General features: G+C 56.2%; 2 protein-coding genes across 2 annotated transcripts; both read right to left on the bottom strand.

Annotated features, from left to right (window-relative positions):
* Positions 1-83: 83 nt before the first annotated feature.
* CARHSP1 (calcium regulated heat stable protein 1) lies at positions 84-21,845 on the bottom strand. Its single transcript, XM_047087148.1, has 4 exons — positions 21,768-21,845; positions 4,373-4,537; positions 3,568-3,690; positions 84-2,033 (listed from the first exon to the last, which is right to left on the bottom strand). The coding sequence occupies exons 2-4, from the start codon at positions 4,528-4,530 to the stop codon at positions 1,871-1,873; spliced, it is 444 nt and encodes a 147-aa protein (XP_046943104.1). The 5' UTR covers positions 4,531-4,537; positions 21,768-21,845; the 3' UTR covers positions 84-1,870.
* LOC124518038 (uncharacterized) lies at positions 14,824-19,192 on the bottom strand. Its single transcript, XM_047087819.1, has 2 exons — positions 19,188-19,192; positions 14,824-18,023 (listed from the first exon to the last, which is right to left on the bottom strand). Exons 1-2 carry the CDS (start codon positions 19,190-19,192, stop codon positions 17,303-17,305), a joined length of 726 nt encoding a protein of 241 aa, XP_046943775.1. The 3' UTR covers positions 14,824-17,302.
* Positions 21,846-21,912: the final 67 nt, after the last annotated feature.

Here is a 21,912-nt window from a genome sequence, read left to right as displayed (position 1 = left end):
AGGAGGTCAGCCCCGTTTGGGAAGACGCCCTTACCTGCTGGCTTCAAGAAGCCGGCCTCCACCCTCACAGACAACACCCAGCCTTGCACAGAACACACTTTATTGAGACAGAGGTGGCGGGCGGGAGGAGAAAGGGAAGGAATCCCGGACGCCACCCCAGCTCGTCACCGGCACCAGGCTCCTCCCAGAGCTTCTTGTAAATGGAGACTCTGTGTCTGACCAAGAACGAGAACGCATCCGCAAAGAGCCCCGACCGCCGAGGCCAGGCCAAGACCAGGAACACCCCCGGGGGTGGGGTTTAGACGCAGGCTCTCGACCTCTGGGAGCCCGAAGGTCCTTGGCAGAAGTGGCTCAGGAAGTGTGGTGTCTCCAGGGGGCCTGCGGAAACAGGCTGGAGGGCAAGGGCCACCCTGGACCCAGCAGAAGGCAGAGGCAGCAGACCGAGGACCCTTCGAGGGGCACAACAGGCCAGGAAATGGCAGATCCACCGATGACCGCAGCGGGCTGTTCGCATGCACACAGCCAAACGCTATTTGCCAATTTTCAGACAGCTCCCGCCGGTCATGAGTAAAAGAGTTCTATCTTGCAAAGGAAGCCATTCCTACGCTTAAAGACAAATCCATCCACAGACCGAGGCACTCGGCCTCGCCTCTTCCACAACCCATCGGCCGCCCTCCCTCCTTTGCAACGTCGCCGTCTGCTTCCAAGCCAGCTTTACAGGGTTCACTTCCCTGCAACTGACAAAACGTACCTTTGAGTACACAGAAGCCACACATTTCAAAACATTATCACCCACCCAGCTATTTCTATTTTTACATCACCCTTAGAGCCAAAGCAAGCCACCGCAAAGAAAAGCCTCAGGACTTGTGTATGGAAAATATCTACAAGGGTTCGAAATGTCGACAGCCAAGTGCAAACAGGGTTGGCCCTGGGCAAAAGCCTTGGTTATTAGAGAAGAAAACAAACAAACAAACCCTCAGCTTTTCTTAACACCAGTTTTCAGGCAAACCCCATCACCAAAGGGGCATTTTCTCCTCCAAGTTTTGACTTTACCAGGCTGTTGAGAAGCGAGCCACCACGACCGACCGACTCCGTTCCGGAGGGTTCTGGACCGAGCTCTGATTTTAAACAAAGACCCGCCCTTCTCCCACCCCCACCCCGACCCACCACCTAAACGACCACGGCTGTGAACTGTCTGCTAAATTGAGGGGAGGAGGAGAGAGGATTCAGCTGAGCACGGCATGGCCGAGGGGAGGGCTCAGGGCTCCTGGGGAAACTCTTTTCCCAGGCGCCCAGTTGGGATTCTTCCCGCTGCAAAGGCACCAAAGACCCCCGCTCTCGTGCCCTCCCACCCGGTGAGGCCAGCTCCCCTACAACAAACCAAACAGACCAACAGAAAAGAGCCCGCTTTGCTGAGGGCCAAACACAGACACAAGGAGGGTAGGCGCAGGTGGGAAACGCATAGGGCCTCCCGTCAGCCCCCGGGGCGGGCTGGATCTGGGGATTCTGAGCCTCCAGCCCAGGGGCACAAGGACTCTGTGGGCTGGGGAAGCGCCCACCTGACCCACCCCCGGGGCTGGGGTTGGACCATCCGCTCAGCCACCAGCGGGCACCCCTCCTTTTTCCATGCTTTTAATGCTTTTCAGATGGTGAGAGGCTGTTGCAACGGTCCAAGGCTGTGCTGGTGGCCGAGAGCATGCCAGTGCCTGTCCCCATCGCCCCTTCCTCCGGAAGATGCTTGAAAGGGACCGTGCTCCCCGCTCTGAAGCCCCGTCTCAAGCGGTAGACCGTCATCTGCAGTTTGGTTCTGCCTCCTCCTCCCCCCCAGAGTCTCCCGCGAGCCCAGGAGAAGGGATGCTTCCGGCATCTCCTAGGAGCTGACGACGTGGCCGGACCAGGTCTCGTGCTTGGAGCCCGGGGCCAGATGGGTGATGACCACCTCCACGGCCTGCAGCTTCTCGTTCTTGGGGGGGATGGAGCACATCTTATAGGTGACCTCGTCGCCTTCCACGGGGACATACTCCCCCTCCACGCTGTGGGAGCAGGGAGACAGCGTTCAGTGCCCAGCACCCACAAAAGCCTCACTCAGCTCCGTGCCGCACCCAGGACCCCAGCCCGAGCTTTTGGAGCACCTGCCCCTCCTGCCCTGCCACCAGGTCCCCCCAGCCTCCCCGCACTCTGAGGCCCAGACCGAGCTCTGCCTCGGCAGGAGCTCATACTGTCCGTCGCATGGGTGTCACGGCCTGTGGACACAAGAGCAGGGAGAGCCGCCCTGGTCCCGGGAGAGCCCCGAACCCCAGCTGCGTGCGTCTCTGCCCTCCCGCTTCCCAGACACCCAGCAAGGCTGAAGGCAAGTCCCTTCCGTGCTGAATGCGAGTTCCAGGAGGGTCCCCTCCCTGTGACCGTACTCCCTATGGGACACAAGTCACCATTTCACCCACCCTGGTGAGGTGCCCATGCTGATGCCCCCCGAGGACACCTCCAGCAAGAGGAAAATCCCCTTCAGATCCTGGAACCGATCTGAGGGATTTCGCCTTGAGGGAAAGCGCACGTGGCCAACGGTGCTTCCCTCTTTGGTCGGGCCACCAGGATGCCGCACGTCCATCTCTCTGACTCGCCCCCGCCCCCACCCCCGCCCCCGGTTGTCCTTACTCATTTTTCACGGTGCACTGCGAATATCCTTGTAAACCACTACAGATCCCTTCCGGAAAGAGGCGACATGAAGACACATTTTCACAGCCCCATACGCATTCACGCACCCATCAGACGCGTGGCTTTAACACCCTGCTGCTGTCTGTACTCTCCGGGAGCCTGTGTGAGGCCTGGCGTGTAAGGACTTTGGGGGGGCAAGAGGTAAAGGAGGGATAATTCTCCCCTCACAACAGACATTTTCAACGGTACCCTATCTCCAAAAACGGGGTGTTTATATATTGCCCGGTCTGCCGTGTGGCATAGGACTCGGCCTGCCACAGACTAAAAGATTGGGGGTGCAGAGGCCAAAGAACGGGGCAGGGGCAAGGCGGTGCCCGATTCGGTCCCCACATAGCTGAAGGCTGACTGGGGGAGGGAGCGAAGCACGGGCTGCTGGATGCCTTCCAGCCTCAAGGCCGCGGACGGACGTGCGGGCCCCGCCTCAGCCTCCCAAGGGTTTCCAGACACTCAGGAAGGAAGGACGTCAGTGAGCAAGTCGCAGGAGAAAGGGTCCAGCTCCAAACTTCCTTCCTGGAGCAGAGGGGCTGGGCAGCCCCCAGACTCAGTGAGCGGCTCCCCCAAGGCAGGCAGGAAGTCAGACTCTGGGTCACACGCACTCCGCAGCTCAGTGACACCCCTCCCATCCACCGGACCCATCCCATGGTTCTCAACAGTCTCTCCCTCTCTCCCTCTGTCTCGCTCTCCGTCACATACACGTGCAGACTGTCACCTGCAGCCTCCCACACGCCCCAGCCCCAAACAGTCACACACAGGTCACAGGCAGAGGCTCACGCCCTCACACGCAGCGCCTGTCAGTCACACACTCCCCCTGCCTCCTTGCCCAGCCCCAAACCGCCCAAACCAGCCCTGACTCACTCAGAAATGTGCAGGAAGATGTCGGGGCCACCATCGGCCGGGGTAATGAAGCCGTGGCCCTTGGATCGACAGAAGCACTTGCAGACTCCTTTGTAGACAGGACCTTGCGAAGCCCGCACCGTCCTGAAAGAGGGGGGGAAAGTGTGAGTGGGGGCCCCTACCAGCCCTCCAGAACAGCCACCCACTCTCCTGAGGCATACCCAGCTCACCCCAGTGCCCCCTTAAAAGCCATGCCCCGGATAGTAACCAGGGCCATTATGTACAGCTATGCAGGTTGTGCACTGCACAACTCTGGGAGCCATTCACAAAGACTCTAATAAGAGTGACTCTCTGACGACCCCAGCAAATTTTCTCAGGCCTCAGTTTCTCTATCCAAAAAGGGGGTTAGACTAAAAGCTCTCCGAGCATCCCTCTGAAGACTATTAGTGACGGCAGCAGCCTCTACAACTTGGGCCTGAGATCTACAGCTCCCAGGCACTGTGCAGGTCCTTTGCAGCACTGTGCCCCAGCCTGCTGCTGTCCCCATTTTGCAGCTGAGGAAGTCGAGGTCGGTCCGACAAAGGAAGAGGCTTGTGCGTGGTTAAAACCCATTGATTTAAGACCCCAGTGATTTCCTACTTGTTATGAACCCCAGCCTGCCACAGGCTCAAGGGACCTAGGGCATTGCCTTCCAGAGTTTACAGGGTGCCTCACCAGTCCTTACCCCAACCCAAGTCTCCCCATGTGACAGACCGGGACACTGAGTCACAGAGATGGCCAGATACAATGACTCTGGCCCTGGGCAGGAGGCTAGCCCGAGACTCACGCCGAGAAGGTCCTCGTCCGGCGGGTGGGCAGCGGGCTCGGGACCACGTTGCCCCGGAGAGGGGACGGTGACCGATCTCGGGCCCGCTGGGTGTCCAGCAGCCCGACCGAAGCCTGGTGTGTTGGGGGCTGTGGCGGTGGAGGTGGCTCAGATGACATGGCTGACCTAGGAAGACACCGAGGGCTCTCAGGGGCTCATGCCCTGCGAGGGGGGACCCCGGATGCAGCCCACCCCCGTGTCTGACAGTCTCCCATCGGAGACCCACATTCTCGGCTGCGCAATGCAGGCGCGAGGCTCACTCGGCGTGGAGGTCACCTCATCCGGCAGCAGGCCAGGCTCGCCCCAGCTGGGTCAGGTGCCTCCTCGGCTCCCGCAGCAGCCGCGGCCTCCCTCGGGCATCGCTCTGCCGGGAAATGCCTGCTCGCCCCACGTCACGGATGCCATCAGTCCCCTCTGTGCCCCCGGCACACTCAGGGCACTTAGTCAATACTTGTGAAAGGGAGGGAAGGAAGGGGGCGGCGAGGGAGGCAGGGCAGGCGGGCAGGGATCCTTTACTGCCAGCTCCCTAGGTCACACTCCGGCCACTCAACAGCCTTGACCTGCTAAGTCAAGCACTTAGCCAGGCACTGTGGTTCCGGAAGGCGGAGGTAAAAGAGGGCAGAGCACACAGCGTTCCCCCGAGAAACTCTGGACACACACCCGAGAGGCGCAGACCCCAGGTCTGGATCCCCCAGGGGCCGTCACAAGCTTGCATCTAGGACAGTGGGCCCGAGGGACCCTCAGTGGCAGGACCATCGCCAAGACAGCCATCTCCACCAGGCGCTCAGTCAGTTTGCAACCTGCCTGGGTCACTGGCCGCCAGGAACTCCAGTTCCCTCGGTGACCCTTAACATGTATCAGAGGTGGGATCAGACCCGGCTGGGGGCCTGGGGGGAACGGACTCTGGCACTTTTGCCAAGAGCAGGACGTGGCCGTTGCACTGAACACGTGACCGACTGCCAAGGCACCCGCACTACCTCGGCCTGGGCTCAAGGTCACCAGGAAAGAAAGCAAAGCTCAGGAGCCAGAGGGGCTTGGGTAGGTCCTTTCCGCTCTCTGGGACCAATTTCCCCATCTGCAAAGTGGGGCGGCCGAGTGGGCGTCCCCCGGCACCTGCAGAGGACACGAACCAGAGCGGGGCCCCGTGGCAGGGATGGCGGGGGAACCCCGAACTCCTCCTTCACCCAGGCACGCCACGGTGGGACGGAAGCAGGCCGACGGGCTTATGTGGCTCACACAGGGTTTTCACGCTGAAAACATCCCAACCCAGGCTTCCCACTACTCTTGGAAAAACAAAACTCGAAGCTCTGACAACCTCGAACTCCCGTTCGCCACCCCTGCTTCCCTCATTTATACGGACTCAGTGGCCCCAGAGCACTGGGGTTTCAACTACATCACCCAGCAGAGCTGCCTCTGCCCGCAACCCAAACCCCCCCAAGGAACAGGCCTGGTTCCTCCCCCCAACCTGTCCCCCTCCCCCTGAGTCTCCCCTCAGTCCCCCACACAGCCGTCTGGCCTTAGTTCTGCCTGGCTGGGAAGGGAGAAGGCCGGCTGCCCGCCTGGAGGAAGTGACATAGTTACCTCCTGACCCTTCTCTCAGCTGCAGCCACCGCCAAGGAGGACCAGGGAGCCCCCACCTCATGCAGGCCCCGGGTGCTCGGCTGGGGGGTCAGGGCTCCAGCACCACCCACCAATACAGGTCATAGAGTCCTGGAATGTTCCAATGCTTGGGGTTCTGGGAAGGGTGCTGATCCAGAGAAGGGAGCGCCTTGCCCAGGCCTCCCAGGACAGCAGATGGGACACCAGGGGGAGGGAACAGCCCTCTCTTCTTCCATCCAGTCTCCTTCTCCTCCTCTGGAGTCAGGCACATCTGACCTCACACCACGGCCATGAAGTTGAAATGAAATACTACACGCTAAGCACTCAGCACGCTATCTACCCAGAACAAGTGAGCAGGGCCTATCAGCTAGGACTGTTATAACTGCCATCATAAGGTCATTCAACAAACAGGTGATCAGTGTCAGGCCCTAGTTCATGGCACTAGAGACACAGGGCCTGAGTCTGGAGTCAGAGAATAAACAGGTAAATAGACACATGAATAAGATCGCTACAGATTCCCAGAAGGGCTGGTAAGAAATACACGGGGAGACAGAGTACCAGGGTGGAGATGATTCTCTAACGAGGGGAAAGCTGGGTCCTGAACAGTAAGAGTCAACCTTTCAAAAAGAGAGGGAGGCTCTTCCAGGCAGACAGAACAGCCTATGCAAAGGCCCTGTGGTTGGCAAGAGCCCACCCAGGTGTGGCTGAAGGCCAGCAAGGGGGCAGTGTGGTGGGCACCAGGGACAGAGAGCCGGGAGAGGGCAGGCTGAGGAACTACGGGGATCAACAACATCGTGTGCGTCTTCCTCTCCTCACACCCATCTGTCCATCTGTCAGTCCCATGCCCCTTACCATACCCACCTCCCCCTGAATTAATGCAACAGGCTCAAATTAGGGGCCCCTTTCTCTCCATCCCAGCATCCCCGAATCCCCAAATACACCCAACCCTCAGAGATGCCAAGAGCAGCCCACAGCCTTGGCGGGCAAGGAACCTGAGGGCTGCACAGGGTCCCTCCACGTCCCTAGGGCCCAGAGCTGGGGCCGGCACAGAGCACGATTCTCTCCTTAAATTCTTGTTTGGTTTTGTCTTAATTTTCATTTTCATTTTGAGAGAGAGAGGGAAAGCGTGAACGGGAGGGACAGAGAGAGAGGGAGAGAGAATTCCACGCAAGCTCTGTGCTGTCAGCACAGAGCCCCATGCGGGGCTCGAACCCACAAACCGTGAGATCATGACCTGAGCCGAAATCAAGACTCAGATGCTTAACCTCCTGACCCGCCCAGGCGCCCCGAGCAGGGCTCCCTTCTCAACCAGCCCCAGAACCAGGAGCATCGGCTGGCGGCCATTGTGCGCTCGGCGGGCTCCAGCTGGCACAGTCCAGCGGGGGTGGGGACCGTCCCACTCACCTGGCAGTGTTAGAAACCGGGATGGAGGGGTGCGGGGAGACCCTGGGGCCTTCACCACCCCCTGCCTGCCTCTCTCCGGCCATCTGAGCTGGAGGAGAGCAGCTGGGGCCTGGCCAGGAGCCAGCCCACCCCCAGGGCCCAGCAGTGAATGGCCTCTGTGTGGGGGAGGTCGGGTCAGAGTCCAGCTGTAAGGAAAACAGCTGGGGGAGGGGGCAGCCGGTCACCCAGGAGCCAACCCAGCAGCCGCTGCTGCCCTCCCAAGCACAGATGGGGAGAGGGGTCCCGAAGCCCGGCCCCACACCCCCCAGCACAGCCCAGGGCGGGAGGAGGCAGGGCCACGCTCTGCGACCAGCGCCCTCCGTGAGCAGCCCACACACTCAACGCTCCCCCCGCAGAAGCAGGGTGCAGACAGGCGCCCGAAGCTCAGACCTGGGATGGGCCTCCGATCTGCAGCAAACTCGGACCAACGTCCCTCCTGCCAAGGCACGTCACAGCCACTGTGCTGTGTGCACGTGTATATGTGTATACGCACAAGTATATGCGTGTACACACACACACACGGGCATGTCACTGCCTGTGTGTGCACACTACCGGACCAGTGGGGGCCGCACGTGCCCCCCCCACTCCCCGAGCACACTGGCCACTTAGGGCATCAGAGGAATGGGGCACCCGAGGAGGAGGAGGAGGAGGAGGACGGGGAAGGCTGCATCCTTTCCAAGTAACAGTTACTGGGCCCCCCACTAGGCACAGGAAATGAAAACCAGGACAGCTAATTCCTGCCCACAGGAGCTTGGGCTCAGGGACTGGAGCCCCACAACCACCAGGACAAGAAGAGTGTCCTGCAACTGGAAAGGGCTCACAGCACTTGACGCATCACAACTCATTCATCTCCATTTCACTGATGGCAAAACCGAGGCACAAAGTGTCAAGTAACTTGCCTGGGTCCCCCAGCTAGTAAGTAAACTAGTGAAACCCACAGTATGTGGGACAGTGAAAATGTCATGGAGAAAAAGCAAGCAGGGGAGGGGGGCGGGAATGAGGGTTTGCATTTCAAAGCAGGTGGTCTGGGGGGGGTGCTCCCCTCCCACTCCCCCACCTCCATCAGCTACCGCCCCAGGTCCTCAACAATGCTCAGCCAGGGGAGGGGGGACCCAGGGTCTAGAGGTGAGGGAGTCAGGAAGCCACGCCCACCCTGGCTGCCCTCAGGGAGGGGTACGTCAGCAAGGCCTCCAACCAGATCCCAGGAAAGGGTGGAGAAGGGGGCCTCAACCCAAAATAGCCTGGGAATTTTCCACAGGCCGGGCTGGTCCTCCTCTTAGGTTGTCGGAGTTCAGCCAGGCACCAGAATCGGGCCTTCCCAACCCGCCCCCCATCAACCCCCTCACGTATCTGGGGGCTCCAGATAACCCTGCATTAGCCCCCACCTCCTGCCCTCTTGCCCTGAGAACCCACCAACCCATCAAGGATGAGTCAGTCTTAAGCCAAAGAGCGGGGTGCTTAGTCCAGGGAGTGGAGCCTTGGCAGTGTTTTCAACCATTCACACTTTAGTGAGAGGGAGTTCACAATTCATTTCCCAAGGCTCCATTCTTGGTAGCTTTCACACATCTGAGGGTAGGAAGGTGGAGATGTGGGGGAGCAAGACCTGGGTCCAAGTGGCATGCTTCGTTCTGTGTGGCTCTTGGCAAAGCCAGACCACACCAAGCTTACACTGGAAAGCCTTGTGTGGGTTTCTGGCTGGGGGAAGGCAGACACCCAGCTGCAGGGCCAGGCCACTGCTGCCGCGTGGGGAGGGCTCCGAACTAGTCCACACAAAAGGAAGGGGGCAGGGCACCGGGGCCAGACGGAGCGAGATGCGTCCCCACGTCCCGCACAACAGGGGGAGGTGCTTTTATCATCCCCATTTTACAGGTGGGGAAACTAAGGCACAGAGAGGTGCTCACACTTTAGTGTCCCCACAAGTCTCTGGGGAAGGGGACAAAATGCAGAATCTGATTCTGAAGGTCGAGGATGGGGCCCCGAGACTCTGGAATTCAAAAGTGCTCCCGGTGAGCCAGGTGCCACTGGTCCACAGAAGGCACAGAAACCCCAGAGTTGGGCGGGATGACGACCTGCCCACCCTCACAGCCAGTGGGTGGCAGGGCCAAGGCTGGAACCAGGTGGGTGAAAGGGAAACTGGGGGCGGAGAGGGGTGAGGTTCTAGATGAGTCAGCCAGTTACTCCTTTGTCAGCCCAGGTTCTTCCTTTCTAAACTGAGGCTGAGACTCGGGGACTCCCCTCCCGAGCTCCAGTCCGGCTGGGCCCCAACGTGGGGGAACTGAGGGGCAGGTCAGCTCGGCTGAGGCCCGACAGAAGGGTCCCAGGAAGCAAGAGAGGCCCCAGGAGGGGGCCTGAGGCTGGCCTCCGCCACATGCCCTTCCATTGTTCGGGAGAGAGCGAGCTCCCGCAGGGGAGGGAGAGGATGGAGGGGATGCAAGGGAGGGGCGGGGGAGGCAAGGAGAGCTGTGGGGGGGGGGGAGTGCGGCCGGGGGGGGGGGGGGGGGGCAGGGATGGCCTCTGCTGGAGCGCCAGCCAGCGCCCGGGGCCAAAAGAGCTGGCTGCAAAGACAAACACAAACAAGGCGGGGTGCCGCCCGCCCGCCCGCCCACGGAGAGACGCCGCCCCGGAGTCCCCTCCAGGCCGTGCCCCTCCAGGAACTGCTCTCCCGCACTGCCCCCGCCGGGGCCCCAGAGTTCCGGGAAGAGGCCGGAAACCCGAAGGACCTGCGGCCCCTCGAGCATTGCCCGCCCCACCCAGGAGCACCCCGACGACGGCCTCGGCAGAACCAGCACCCCCCACCCCCGAGAAGGTCCCCCAGCACCGCGCCCCGCCCCCACCCCCGGGCCCGCCCCAGCTCGTAACCAGAACCCCATCACCCCCAGGTCACGTATTCCCACACGGCATCCTTGCCTCTACCCCACCACCCAGCGGCTAAGGCTGCTGACCCGAGTCTCGGCCTGACTCTACTCTTTGCTCCCCTATGTGACCCCTGGCGAGAGACCTCACCGCTCCATGCCTCAGTTTCTTTATGTGTCAAACGGAAGAGTAATGCAGCACCCCAGGCCCGCGAACGTGGCGCAGACGGTGCCAGCTACAAAAGGCTCAGCCAACAATAGTTGAGTCGCTAATGGTGAAACTGTCAGGCATGGGGCGACCTAGAATAATCCCTCCCATTCCAGTCCCTGCTGATGGCACACAAACGAAAAGCCCTGACTCTGCCACTCCACGGGACAAAGGAAGACCGTCGGCCTGCCAGGAGAAGGCACCCTCAGCCGTGCCCCAGGGCCCCCAGGGCCCCGCTGGGTCTGGCTCAGCTCCACGACGCTACAGGACCCAGTTCTTGCCCTGGAGGTGTAATGCCCGAAGTTCCGAAACCTCGCACAAAAGACCACCAGAGCCCTAAGTCAAAGCCAAGCGGCAAGGGTCGTTTACTGCAGGTTCGAACCTGGACCTCTGCTCACTCGTTGCCGGTGACGCTAAGAGGCCCCGAGTGAGGTTTTTACAGCCTTTTTATAGACAGGTACAAACAAGTTATGGGGAAGTTAGGGATTCTTCGCGGTTACACCAAGCAGTTGTACAGAAGCGGAACAAGCTGGTTAAGCAAGCGGACCAGGATGACTAGGCAAACAGTTTGCCCAGGTCTCTCATTTCTCCCCTTTCTCAAGTACCTGAGGAACCAAGGGGAAGGGGAAAAGATGTTAAGCAAGCAGGTTTACAGAAGCGAGAAATGCCGGTTGGTTCATGTACAATCACTTATTCTATTACATACCAGACTACCTTTAGGAAGTTTCACAACTTCCTCTATTACATAGCGGGTTACATTCAGGAAAGGGTTCACAATGCTCGTAGCAAACAGCAAGCAAAACGGACTTCTCAGCAATTGTATTTCTTATCAAAGATCCATAATAAGCAGAAGAGAGAACTCAGCTTTAAACTAAGGCAGGGCTGTCATTTGGATTTAAAGCTGCTCTTTTCATTCCCCCCTTTTTCTTGTGCCTAAAGAGCCAATCTTGGATCTTCAGTTTTCTATTTGTAATGTCTCGAGCGGTTGGTACTGAGTTCGTAAGACCATTAATTGTATACCATTGAACCTGTCTTGGACAAAATTAATAATTTTGTTTATGATGCAGGGGCCTAATGTGAGAGCGAGAAGTAGGATGGCCAGAGGCCCGATTAAAGAGGAGAGCAGGGTAGTTAACCATGGGGACTCACTGAACCAGGATTCAAACCATCCTGCCTCCTGTTCTCTTTCCTTTTTTTCGTTTATTTAGCCCTTCTCGGACCTTGGCCATAGAATCTCTTACTATTCCTGTGTGGTCAGCATAGAAACAACATTCTTCTCCTAGTGCTGCACAGAGACCACCTTGCTGTAGGAACAGCAGATCTAATCCTCTCCTGTTTTGTAAAACTACTTCCGAGTGGGAGGTTAGGGACTTTTTAAGCGAAGTGATGGCAGTTTCTATTCTTTCTATATCTTTGTCAACCGCTTCTCTAAGTATACTAAATCCCTTGTTTTGTATAGTTAAGGCCGAGATCCCCGTCCCTGTTCCGATGGCCCCGAGTCCGAATATGGTGGCTAGAGTTAGAGCCCCTGCAGTAATGAGTGCTCTCTTAGTTACTCTTTTTGGTGCTATCCACATCTGGTCTATATACTCAGCTGTGTGGTATGTGATTTTTGGGAACACAATTACCATTACACAGAATTCTGACTGATTGAACATATCCTTATAGAGGCAGGGGGTTAATCCCGCATGAGAACAAAGCCACCATGAGTTATTTGGTGGAATAATCCAGTTTTCTGAAGTATTGAATATATTCCTGTTATTTATGCATAAGTGGCTATATTTTGTTGGCCCTGTTCCTACACATGTCCCATTTCCCATAAGCGCCGGTAACGTGAGGCCAGGTCTTCTCTGTCCCCAATTGCAAGTGTCTGAGTTGTTTGCAGTGCTATAATCTCCTACTATTGCTAATGACTCGTAAAAGGGAGGTTTTGTGGAATAGCACAACCAACAAGCTTCTGTTTTATTGGGTTTAGTATGATTTAAGGCCTGATAGGTGTTATTTATCATTACCCATAAGGGGTCATCTTTTTTTTTTTTCTTTTTTTTAATTTTTTTTTCTTTTTTTTTTTTTCAATGTTTATTTATTTTTGGGACAGAGAGAGACAGACCATGAACGGGGGAGGGGCAGAGAGAGAGGGAGACACAGAATCGGAAACAGGCTCCAGGCTCTGAGCCATCAGCCCAGAGCCTGATGCGGGGCTCGAACTCACGGACCGCGAGATCGTGACCTGGCTGAAGTCGGACGCTTAACCGACTACGCCACCCAGGCGCCCCAGGGGTCATCTTTGAATGGGGTTTGGATTTTTGGGGGTTTGTTTGGAGTAGTCCTGGTTACAGTGACCACCTGAGTGGCCGGAGAATTAGTACCCTTATTTGTGGACCGCGGGGTAGTATTAGGCTTACTTGTGGGCCCTACTGATTGGTTTGGCCCTACTAGGGTTGGTGGAACCTTGGGTTCTACCTTTAGTTTTATCTGAACAACAGTTGCATAGTAGGGTGGTCCCCGATACAAATAGATTCCCCAACTAAGCCCAGTGGTCCATCTAGTTTCTTTTTTTCCATCTTCTAGAAATTTGATACGAACAAGGTTACAATGTTCTGAGTAATATCCTCGGCCGGAAAAACCTATGTCACAGGGCCTGACAAATGACATGTCGATGTAAAGAGGTGTTACCGTCCATTTTGATTTACCGTCATTGGCGGTGACACAACTCCAGGACCTACAGTAGTAGTTGAGAACTCCCCCACATGTGGTGCGAGCATTCTGTCCAAACCCAGGGCATGCATAAAACCCTGTTTCGCTTAAGAAATTTCTTGTTTCCTTTCCCCTTCCGTGGTCTAGTCCGACTGACTTAGCCATCTGTTCTAAATTAAAATAGAGATCAGGCCACCAGGTATTTAAGGGAACATCTGTCTTTGTGGTAGTATTATAGACTTCATGGGTTTCCCAATTAGAAACCTCCCAAGTTAAAGTATAGGGTGTGTGAGGGTTGTCCGCCATACTTATCAGTCCGTAGGAGGTGAGCAGGAGCACGCTAGTGAGTGTTCCTTCGATCATTGTGGGTCCTGAGTTGCTGCAACTGTCTTGGTATGGGACACCTGGGCCTCTGGTCTTCGCCGGTTTTTGGGGTCAGGTTTTTGACGCAGAGTCAATTTTAAAGGATGGGTCTTACTCTGGTCAACCGTCCAGGCGGTGTTGGCTTCTGGCACGAAGTCTTCTCGAACCGCAAATGGATCAGCTGGTCGGGCGTGGGTGTAATGGATCCCGGTGGCGATCCCGTTGACCTTGAGAGCGGTGGGTGTAGTGAGGATCACAATGTAGGGTCCCTCCCACCGTGGTTGGAGGGTCTCTTGCTTATGTCTCCGCACGTATACCCGGTCTCCGGGTCGGTAGTGATGCGGCTCAGGAGGGGGCCCGGTCTCATAAATGGCTCTCAGTCTGGGCCAAACTTCCTGGTGGGTGCGCTGGAGTTCCCTCAGGGAAATAAGAAGTTTATGATCATCAAATTCAGTTAACACATTAGACTGTAGGTTGGGAATTATAGGAGGGGGTACTCCATACATGATTTCAAAGGGGGTTAATCCCAGTTCGTAGGGGGAGTTTCGCACCCTGAACAGAGCGTAGGGGAGTAAGACTACCCAGTTAGCGCCAGTCTCCATGGTCAATTTAGTTAAGGTCTCTTTTAGCGTTCTATTTATTCTTTCTACCTGTCCTGAGCTTTGGGGTCTATATGCACAATGTAGTTTCCAATCAGCCCCAATAAACTGCGCTATCCCTTGTATTACCTTTGAAATGAATGCTGGTCCGTTGTCTGATCCTATTAGGGTAGGGAATCCGTACCTGGGCATGATGTCTTCTAACATTTTCTTTGCTACTACCTGCGCAGTCTCATGCTTGGTGGGGAAGGCCTCTGTCCATCCTGAAAAGGTATCTATAAACACTAACAAATATTTATATCCATATTTTCCAGGCTTTACCTCGGTGAAGTCTACTTCCCAATAGGCTCCCGGCCTGGTTCCGCGGGTCCTGGAGCCAGGGTTTTTCCCGTGGTTGGTAGCGTTAGTTAGTTGGCAAGCTTTACAGCTAGCAACTATCTGTTCAATTTTTGTCCTGGAGTCTTTAATGGTGATCCTAGCATGTCTCATTAAGTCTTGCATTTTTCTTGTGCCCATATGAGTGGCTCGGTGCATCTTGGATAAGACTTTATTTCCCATTTCTTCTGGGAGGATTATGCTACAGTCTGCTGCTCTCCACCATCCGTTAAGGCACTGAGTCAAAGGCAATTTTTGGATCCAGTTTAGGTCTTCTTTAGTGTAGGCGGGATTTTCTGGTAAACTAGCTGAACCGGGGTCTGGTAGGGTGGTCATTAAAGCACAGTCCACCTGTAAGGCCGCCTCTCGGGCCACCTGGCCAGCCAAAGTATTTCCTCTGGCCACCGGTGTGATCGGTTTTTGGTGGCCTGGGCAATGTATGATGGCTAGTCGTTTAGGCAGCCAGAGTGCCTTTAAAAGAGCCAACATTTCTTCTTTGTTTTTGATAGTTTTCCCCTCTGCAGTTAACAGTCCCCTCTCTCTGTATATAGCTCCATGTATGTGGGCCGTAGCAAAAGCATATCTGCTATCGGTATACACGTTTAGTCTCTTGTCTTTTCCCAAAGTCAGTGCCTTGGTTAAGGCCACAAGTTCAGCCCGCTGGGCAGAGGTGCCAGCTGGCAAAGGCTCTGCCCAAACAGTCTCAGTTTCAGTTGTGACTGCTGCCCCCGCGTACCTTTGACCCTGATGTACAAAGCTGCTGCCGTCAGTGCACCAGGTAACCTCGGCGTCTGGTAGAGGGTCATCCTGTAAATCTTCCCGAACTCCATGAACCTGTGCCAATATCTCAGCGCAGTCATGGAGGGGGGTGTCTAAGTCCAGGTCTGGTAACAGGGAGGCAGGGTTTAGTGTTCGGGGGGGAGCATAAATGATTCTGAGGGGATTTAGTAATAGTCCCTGGTAGTGAACCAGTCAGGCGTTACTTATCCATCGGTCAGGAGGTTGTTTGAGGACTCGCTCGATGGCATGAGGGGTTGTAACATGTAACTCTTGTCCCATAGTTAACTTATCAGCATCCTTTACCATTAGAGCTGTAGCAGCGATCATACGGAGGCAAGGGGGCCAGCCAGCCGCTACTGGGTCTAGTCTTTTTGAAAGATAGGCAACGGGCCTGGGCCATGGACCAAGGAGTTGCATCAGCACTGCTTTGGCTACCCCCTTATTTTCATCTACGAAGAGATGAAAGGGTTTGGAGACATCGGGGAGCCCTAAGGCTGGTGCCGACAACAGGGCGAGTTTAATTTGCTGGAAAGCCTGCTCAGTTTCCTCTGTCCACTCAAAGGGCGCCTGTTCTCGGGTGACCAGGTAAAGAGGCTTAGCCATCTCGGCGAACCGAGGTATCCACAAGCGGCAGAACCCGGCCGATCCCAGAAATTCTCTCACCTGCCTTTGCATTGTGGGTCGGGAGATGCGGAGGACGGTTTCCTTCCGTGCATCAGTGAGCCATCGTTGGCCTTCTCTTAACAGATACCCCAAGTAGGTTACCTCGGATCTGCAAATTTGGGCTTTCTTTGCTGAAGCCCGGTATCCCAGGGCACCGAGTGTCCGGAGGAGGTTCCTGGTGCCTTGCAAGCAAGCTTCGGCAGTCTCAGCGGCGATTAAAAGATCGTCGACGTACTGCAAGACAGTCACTTCGGGGTTTTGATTCCGGTACTCGCCCAGATCCTCGTGAAGTGCCTCATCGAACAAGGTGGGTGAGTTTTTAAATCCTTGGGGGAGCCGGGTCCAGGTGAGTTGCCCATTTATGCCCCTCTCGGGGTCGGACCACTCGAAGGCGAAGAGCTCTTGGCTTTTGGGGGCCAGAGGCAGGCTGAAAAAAGCACCTTTCAAATCAAGGACAGTATACCATTGTCTTTCTGGGCTGAGGGCACTTAGGAGGGTATAGGGGTTGGGTACTGTTGGGTGTATGTCCATGACTCGGCGGTTAACTTCTCTCAGATCTTGTACCGGACGGTAGTCCACACCGTTAGGTTTTCGTACAGGCAGCAGGGGGGTGTCCCAGGCTGAATGGCAGGGACGCAAGATGCCCAAGTCTAGGAGGCGACGGATATGTGGCGTGATGCCATTTCTGGCCTCCACTGACAGCGGGTACTGTCGGACCCGAACTGGATCTGCCCCCGGTTTCAGCTCTGTGAATAGAGCCGGGCGATGTTTAGCCAACCCCATACCCCCGGTTTCAGCCCATGCTTCTGGAAACTGCCGGAGCCAGGGCTCTATGTTTTGACTTTGCGAGGGTGGCCCCTGATGGAGTCGATATTCATCTTCTAATCTTAGAGTAAGTATGGTCATGGGTTGGTTGTGAGGGCCAGTCACTTGGGGGCCCCCTGGCGTAAAATGAATCTGGGCCCCCATTTTAGTGAGCAAGTCTCTTCCTAATAAGGGGCAGGGGCTGTCGGGGATGACTAGGAAGGAATGGGTGACCTTTCCATTTCCTAGGTCCACAGTCCTCTGGGTGGTCCAGGGATATTTTTTTATTCCGGTAGCCCCTTGGACCCAGGAAGATTTTTCAGAAATTTTTCCATGGGGTCTGATCAAGACCAAATGTTGTGCCCCTGTGTCGACTAGGAATTGAACCGGGTTCCCCTCCACTTGTAGTGTTACCCTAGGTTCGGGGAGGGGATCCGAACTCCGTCCCCCCTATTCTGCATCTTGAGTGAAGAGGGCGGGTGTGGTTTTTGGCTGCCACGGTTTTTGATTATGACGTGGCTTTTTTCTTTTTAGGGCATTCTCGGGCCCAATGGCCTTTTTCTTTGCAATAGGCACATTGGTCTTTATCCAGGGGCTTTTGGACAACAGCAGCCAGGACTTTGGTCATTTTTTCGGTAGCTTTAAGTTGCCTGTCCTCTGGAGTCTCTCTATTATTATAGACACGCTGGGCAATGCGGAGTAAGTCCTGAATCTGTTTTCCCTCCAGGTCCTCTAGCTTCTGGAGTTTCTTTTTAATATCAGTGGCTGCCTGATTTACAAAGGCCATTACAACAGCAGCTTGATTTTCGGGGGCCTCGGGGTTTATGGGGGTATACTGTCTGAAGGTTTCCATTAATCTTTCTAAATAAGCGGCAGGGCTCTCTGTCTTACCTTGTATTACTGAATACACTTTTGCCAAATTAGTGGGCTTGCGTGCAGCAGCCCGGAGACCCGCCATTAGAGTCTGGCGATGAATGCGTAGCCGTCCCCTACCTTCTGCCGTGTTGTAGTCCCAGCCATCCTGTGGGGGTCGGGTCAAGGGAAAAGCTGCATTAATGAGATCAAGGTTAGCAGTGGGTTGGCCGTCATCTCCAGGAACCAGCTTTCTTGCTTCCAAGCAAGATTGAATTCTTTCTCGCTCCTCGGTGGTGAACAGGATTTGGAGGAGCTGCTGACAATCATCCCAGGTGGGTTGGTGGGTAAACATAACGTTAAGAGACTTATTAAATCTTTAGGGTTGTCAGAAAATCGGGCATTCTGGGTTTTCCAGTTATATAGGTCACTGGTAGAGAAGGGCCAGTATTGAAGTCGGGGGTTCCCCGTATCATCGGGAGGCCCTATTTCCCGTAAGGGTAAAGCTATGGTGGAGTCAGGGAGGCGGAATCCTGGCTCACGTGGGGCCCGGCCACGGGTACGCCCAGCCGGCCCTTGGATTGCGCCCCCATTAGACATGGGCGCGGGTTGAGCCTCCCTATTTTCTAGTTCTTCTATCGGCTGGGCTATGGGAGGCTCTGCCGGCGCAGGGGAAATGGGGTCGGGAGCAGGGATAGGGGCGGCTTGCGGAATAAGAGGAGGAATCTGGTCAAGGGAAAGTAAATCTTGGCTGTCGGGGAGAACAGGGGGTGCATTTGGAGTTAGCGGCTTGGGAGGGTTGATAGGTTTAGCCGCTAGGATTTGGCATGACCCTGCTGTTAAGTGGATTTTCCACTAAATCTTGCCACACCAGAATATAGGGAATCTGATCCGAGTGACCTTCTTTCCCTGGTAGGAAAATTTTTGATTTTACTTTAAGGACTACAGGGAGGCAGAAGGTTCCCTCTGTAGGCCAATCGACCCCAAAGGTAGGCCATTCAGAGCGGCAGTAGGTGATCAACTTTCCCTTGCAAATGTCTAGGCTTAAGTTGTGTCCTCTAGCTTTCACGTCCCTGAAGTTGGCGAGAAGGAGGGAGAGAGGGGTGCTCTGCGTTTGGCCCATGTTATGCTTCTGAGGAAAAAGGAAAGGAGAGAAACAAAGGATGGGATAATTAATTCTGATTAGGCGAGAAAACACTTAATTCCGATAAAGCATCCGACGCACGAGAGAAAAACAAGAGCCAACAAGAATCTCTGACAGTGGTTCCAACTTTCTGGTGCCGTCTCGGCCAGCCCAACAGAAAGGGTTATGGCTAGGATGGTGGTTATTACAAGGGCCTAGGGGTGACAATACATTTAGACTGACATAGAAGCACTCGCGTACTCGCCCGTCCGCGTCCCTCGCGGGAACTTAGGTGCCTCTTAGCATAGGCGGGCAGGTATAAACCCCCTGCTTGGATCAAAAAGATTTTGACCGCCTTAAGCCATATGAGGATCACCGTGGAAATCGGGTTAGAGCCCACTCGAATCCCGTAGCTTACGCCATGGGACTACACATAGGGTAAGTCAGGAGCGTGCCCCTGACTCCCAACAATCATTCCAGTCAATTTAACAGACAGACACACAGACACACATCACATCAGAATACGGGTAACAATTGGCATGCCTAGATGGTTTTTCTTTCAGACGCCTAGAGATATTTCTTAGCACTCAGGAAGTTCATAGAGAAAATGAAAGTATTTAGTTCGCAGGCGCGTTGGGCGTAAGCAGCCCACAGAAAAGAATCCTGATGGGCCAAAAAGGCCCCCCGATGGACCAAGAAGGTCCCTGATGGACCAAGAAGGTTCCCCGATGGACCAAGAAGGCCCCCAGATGGGCCAAGAAGGCCCCCAGATGTAGTGGACGTCTCCAACTGACCCCGGCCGGGTGCCCTATAGCGCGTCCGCCAGGGTCACACCAGCTTCCAGACAGAACCGGTTCTCCAGAGAAGAAACACAGATCAGAGAGAAAAGGAAGAACATTAGAGCCGGCTTACTTACCGATCGGAATCAGATACGACCCGTTGACCAGAAGTCTGGTGGGCTCGGGGGAGATCTCGGTGGGACCTCCAAATGTAATGCCCGAAGTTCCGAAACCTCGCACAAAAGACCACCAGAGCCCTAAGTCAAAGCCAAGCGGCAAGGGTCGTTTACTGCAGGTTCGAACCTGGACCTCTGCTCACTCGTTGCCGGTGACGCTAAGAGGCCCCGAGTGAGGTTTTTACAGCCTTTTTATAGACAGGTACAAACAAGTTATGGGGAAGTTAGGGATTCTTCGCGGTTACACCAAGCAGTTGTACAGAAGCGGAACAAGCTGGTTAAGCAAGCGGACCAGGATGACTAGGCAAACAGTTTGCCCAGGTCTCTCATTTCTCCCCTTTCTCAAGTACCTGAGGAACCAAGGGGAAGGGGAAAAGATGTTAAGCAAGCAGGTTTACAGAAGCGAGAAATGCCGGTTAGTTCATGTACAATCACTTATTCTATTACATACCAGACTACCTTTAGGAAGTTTCACAACTTCCTCTATTACATAGCGGGTTACATTCAGGAAAGGGTTCACAATGCTCGTAGCAAACAGCAAGCAAAACGGACTTCTCAGCAATTGTATTTCTTATCAAAGATCCATAATAAGCAGAAGAGAGAACTCAGCTTTAAACTAAGGCAGGGCTGTCATTTGGATTTAAAGCTGCTCTTTTCAGAGGGGCTCCGGCGCCACTTGGGGGAGGTGGGGGCGGGAGAGCAGACAGGCGAGCACTGAGAGCCCGCGGTCACCAAGGCCGCCGCCCGGGGATCGAGTGCAGATGGGGAGGGCCCTGGCCGAAAACCGCCGGAGGGCGGGCGGGGGGGGGGGGGGGGGCGGCTCTGCGTTGAGTCTTAAAATGATCACTTCAAGATAATGGGGCGGGGAGCTCATTCCTGGCAGGGGAACTTGCAGGGGCAAAGGCCCTGGGGGAGGAAGGTCGCGGTGGTGGGTCCCAGAAAGTCCTGTGGACAAGTTTGGGACTTAGACAATTAGGGCCATGAGCCCGTGATTTCAAGCCAGGGGGGTGATTTGAACCGATGGTTTTTACAAGTTCCCTATGGCTTCCGAGTGACGAAAGGGCAGGAGGAGCAAGAATGGAGACAGGGACAGAGAAATATCACAAAAGCAAGTAAAAAATACGACGGTAGCCGACATTTCTCCCGGGACTGGGTTAGCCTCCTCCTTCTACTCTCTCGCACCCCGTTATGAGAGGCAGAAGTTATACCACCGGTCTACAGGTGGGGAGACTGTGGCTCCGGGAGGCCTCCTAGCTGGAGACAGCTCCACCAGTGGGAACCGAGGCCCTGCGTGGAACCGGCTGATCCCCGATCCGCCCACTCCACACACACATCCACTCCCAACCCCAGAGAAGACGTGGGGACCGGGGGCTTCCTTTTAAAAAATCAAAACACGACGTTGTATTTCCGGCCTGCAAACGGGCGGCCGGCGGGGCCTGCGGGCAGGGAGCCTGCGGGCGCGGGTGAAGTTCTTCTGCTCCGCCCAGAGGCCCCCCATCCGGGCGCAAACGCTCCGCGAGCGGCCGGCGGCTCCTCCTCCCCTAGATGCTGCCAATCGCACGGCGCCAGGGCGGCTCCCCCCCCACCGCCCCCGCCTGGAGGGCTGGGGTCCCCCCCCCGCCCTCCCCGCCCCGCCCCGCCCGGCTGGGAGTCGGCGCCCCCTCCCCGTGCGGCGCCCCGCTCCGGTCCGCGGGTCCCCCACCCACGCTCCGGCCCACAGGAGAAAGGGAGGGGGAGGCTTTCACTGCACGCCGCGAGCGCTGCCCGACGTCAGCCCCCAATCCCTCCCGCTGCTGCCACACCCGCCCCTTCCCGGGCGTGAGTAACCTGCTTTCCCCAAACAGGCCGCGGCGGCCGGGCATTTCCTGGGGGCCCAGAGACCCAGCCCGGAGCCCCCTGCCGGCGGCCTGGAAGACCCTGCACGAGGGGCCTGAATGCGGGCCGCGGCCGCAAGGAGGCCGAGGTCCCGTCCCGGCGGCTCCTGGGGCCCCGCGGTGGGCACCCCGCCACACCCCTTCTGGGGGGCCCGGAAGAGCTCCCTACCTGCGACCCGCTCCGCTCCGCCAGCTGCTCGGCTCCGACTGCAAGAGGCTCGCTGGGGAGGGGGCGTGTTCCGCGGGGCTGGCCCGCCGAGGCTCCGCCTCCACAAGCTCCCAGCCAATGGGAGCCGGGGCGCCGGACGGCCAGG

This window comes from Lynx rufus, unplaced genomic scaffold (assembly GCF_022079265.1).
Source record: "Lynx rufus isolate CCGP_SWC_20201006 ecotype Redwood Valley unplaced genomic scaffold, mLynRuf1.p SCAF_23, whole genome shotgun sequence".
Classification (NCBI taxonomy): domain Eukaryota; kingdom Metazoa; phylum Chordata; class Mammalia; order Carnivora; family Felidae; genus Lynx; species Lynx rufus.
The sequence above is the reverse complement of the archived record's forward strand: the minus strand, read 5'-3'. Positions and strand labels throughout refer to the sequence as shown.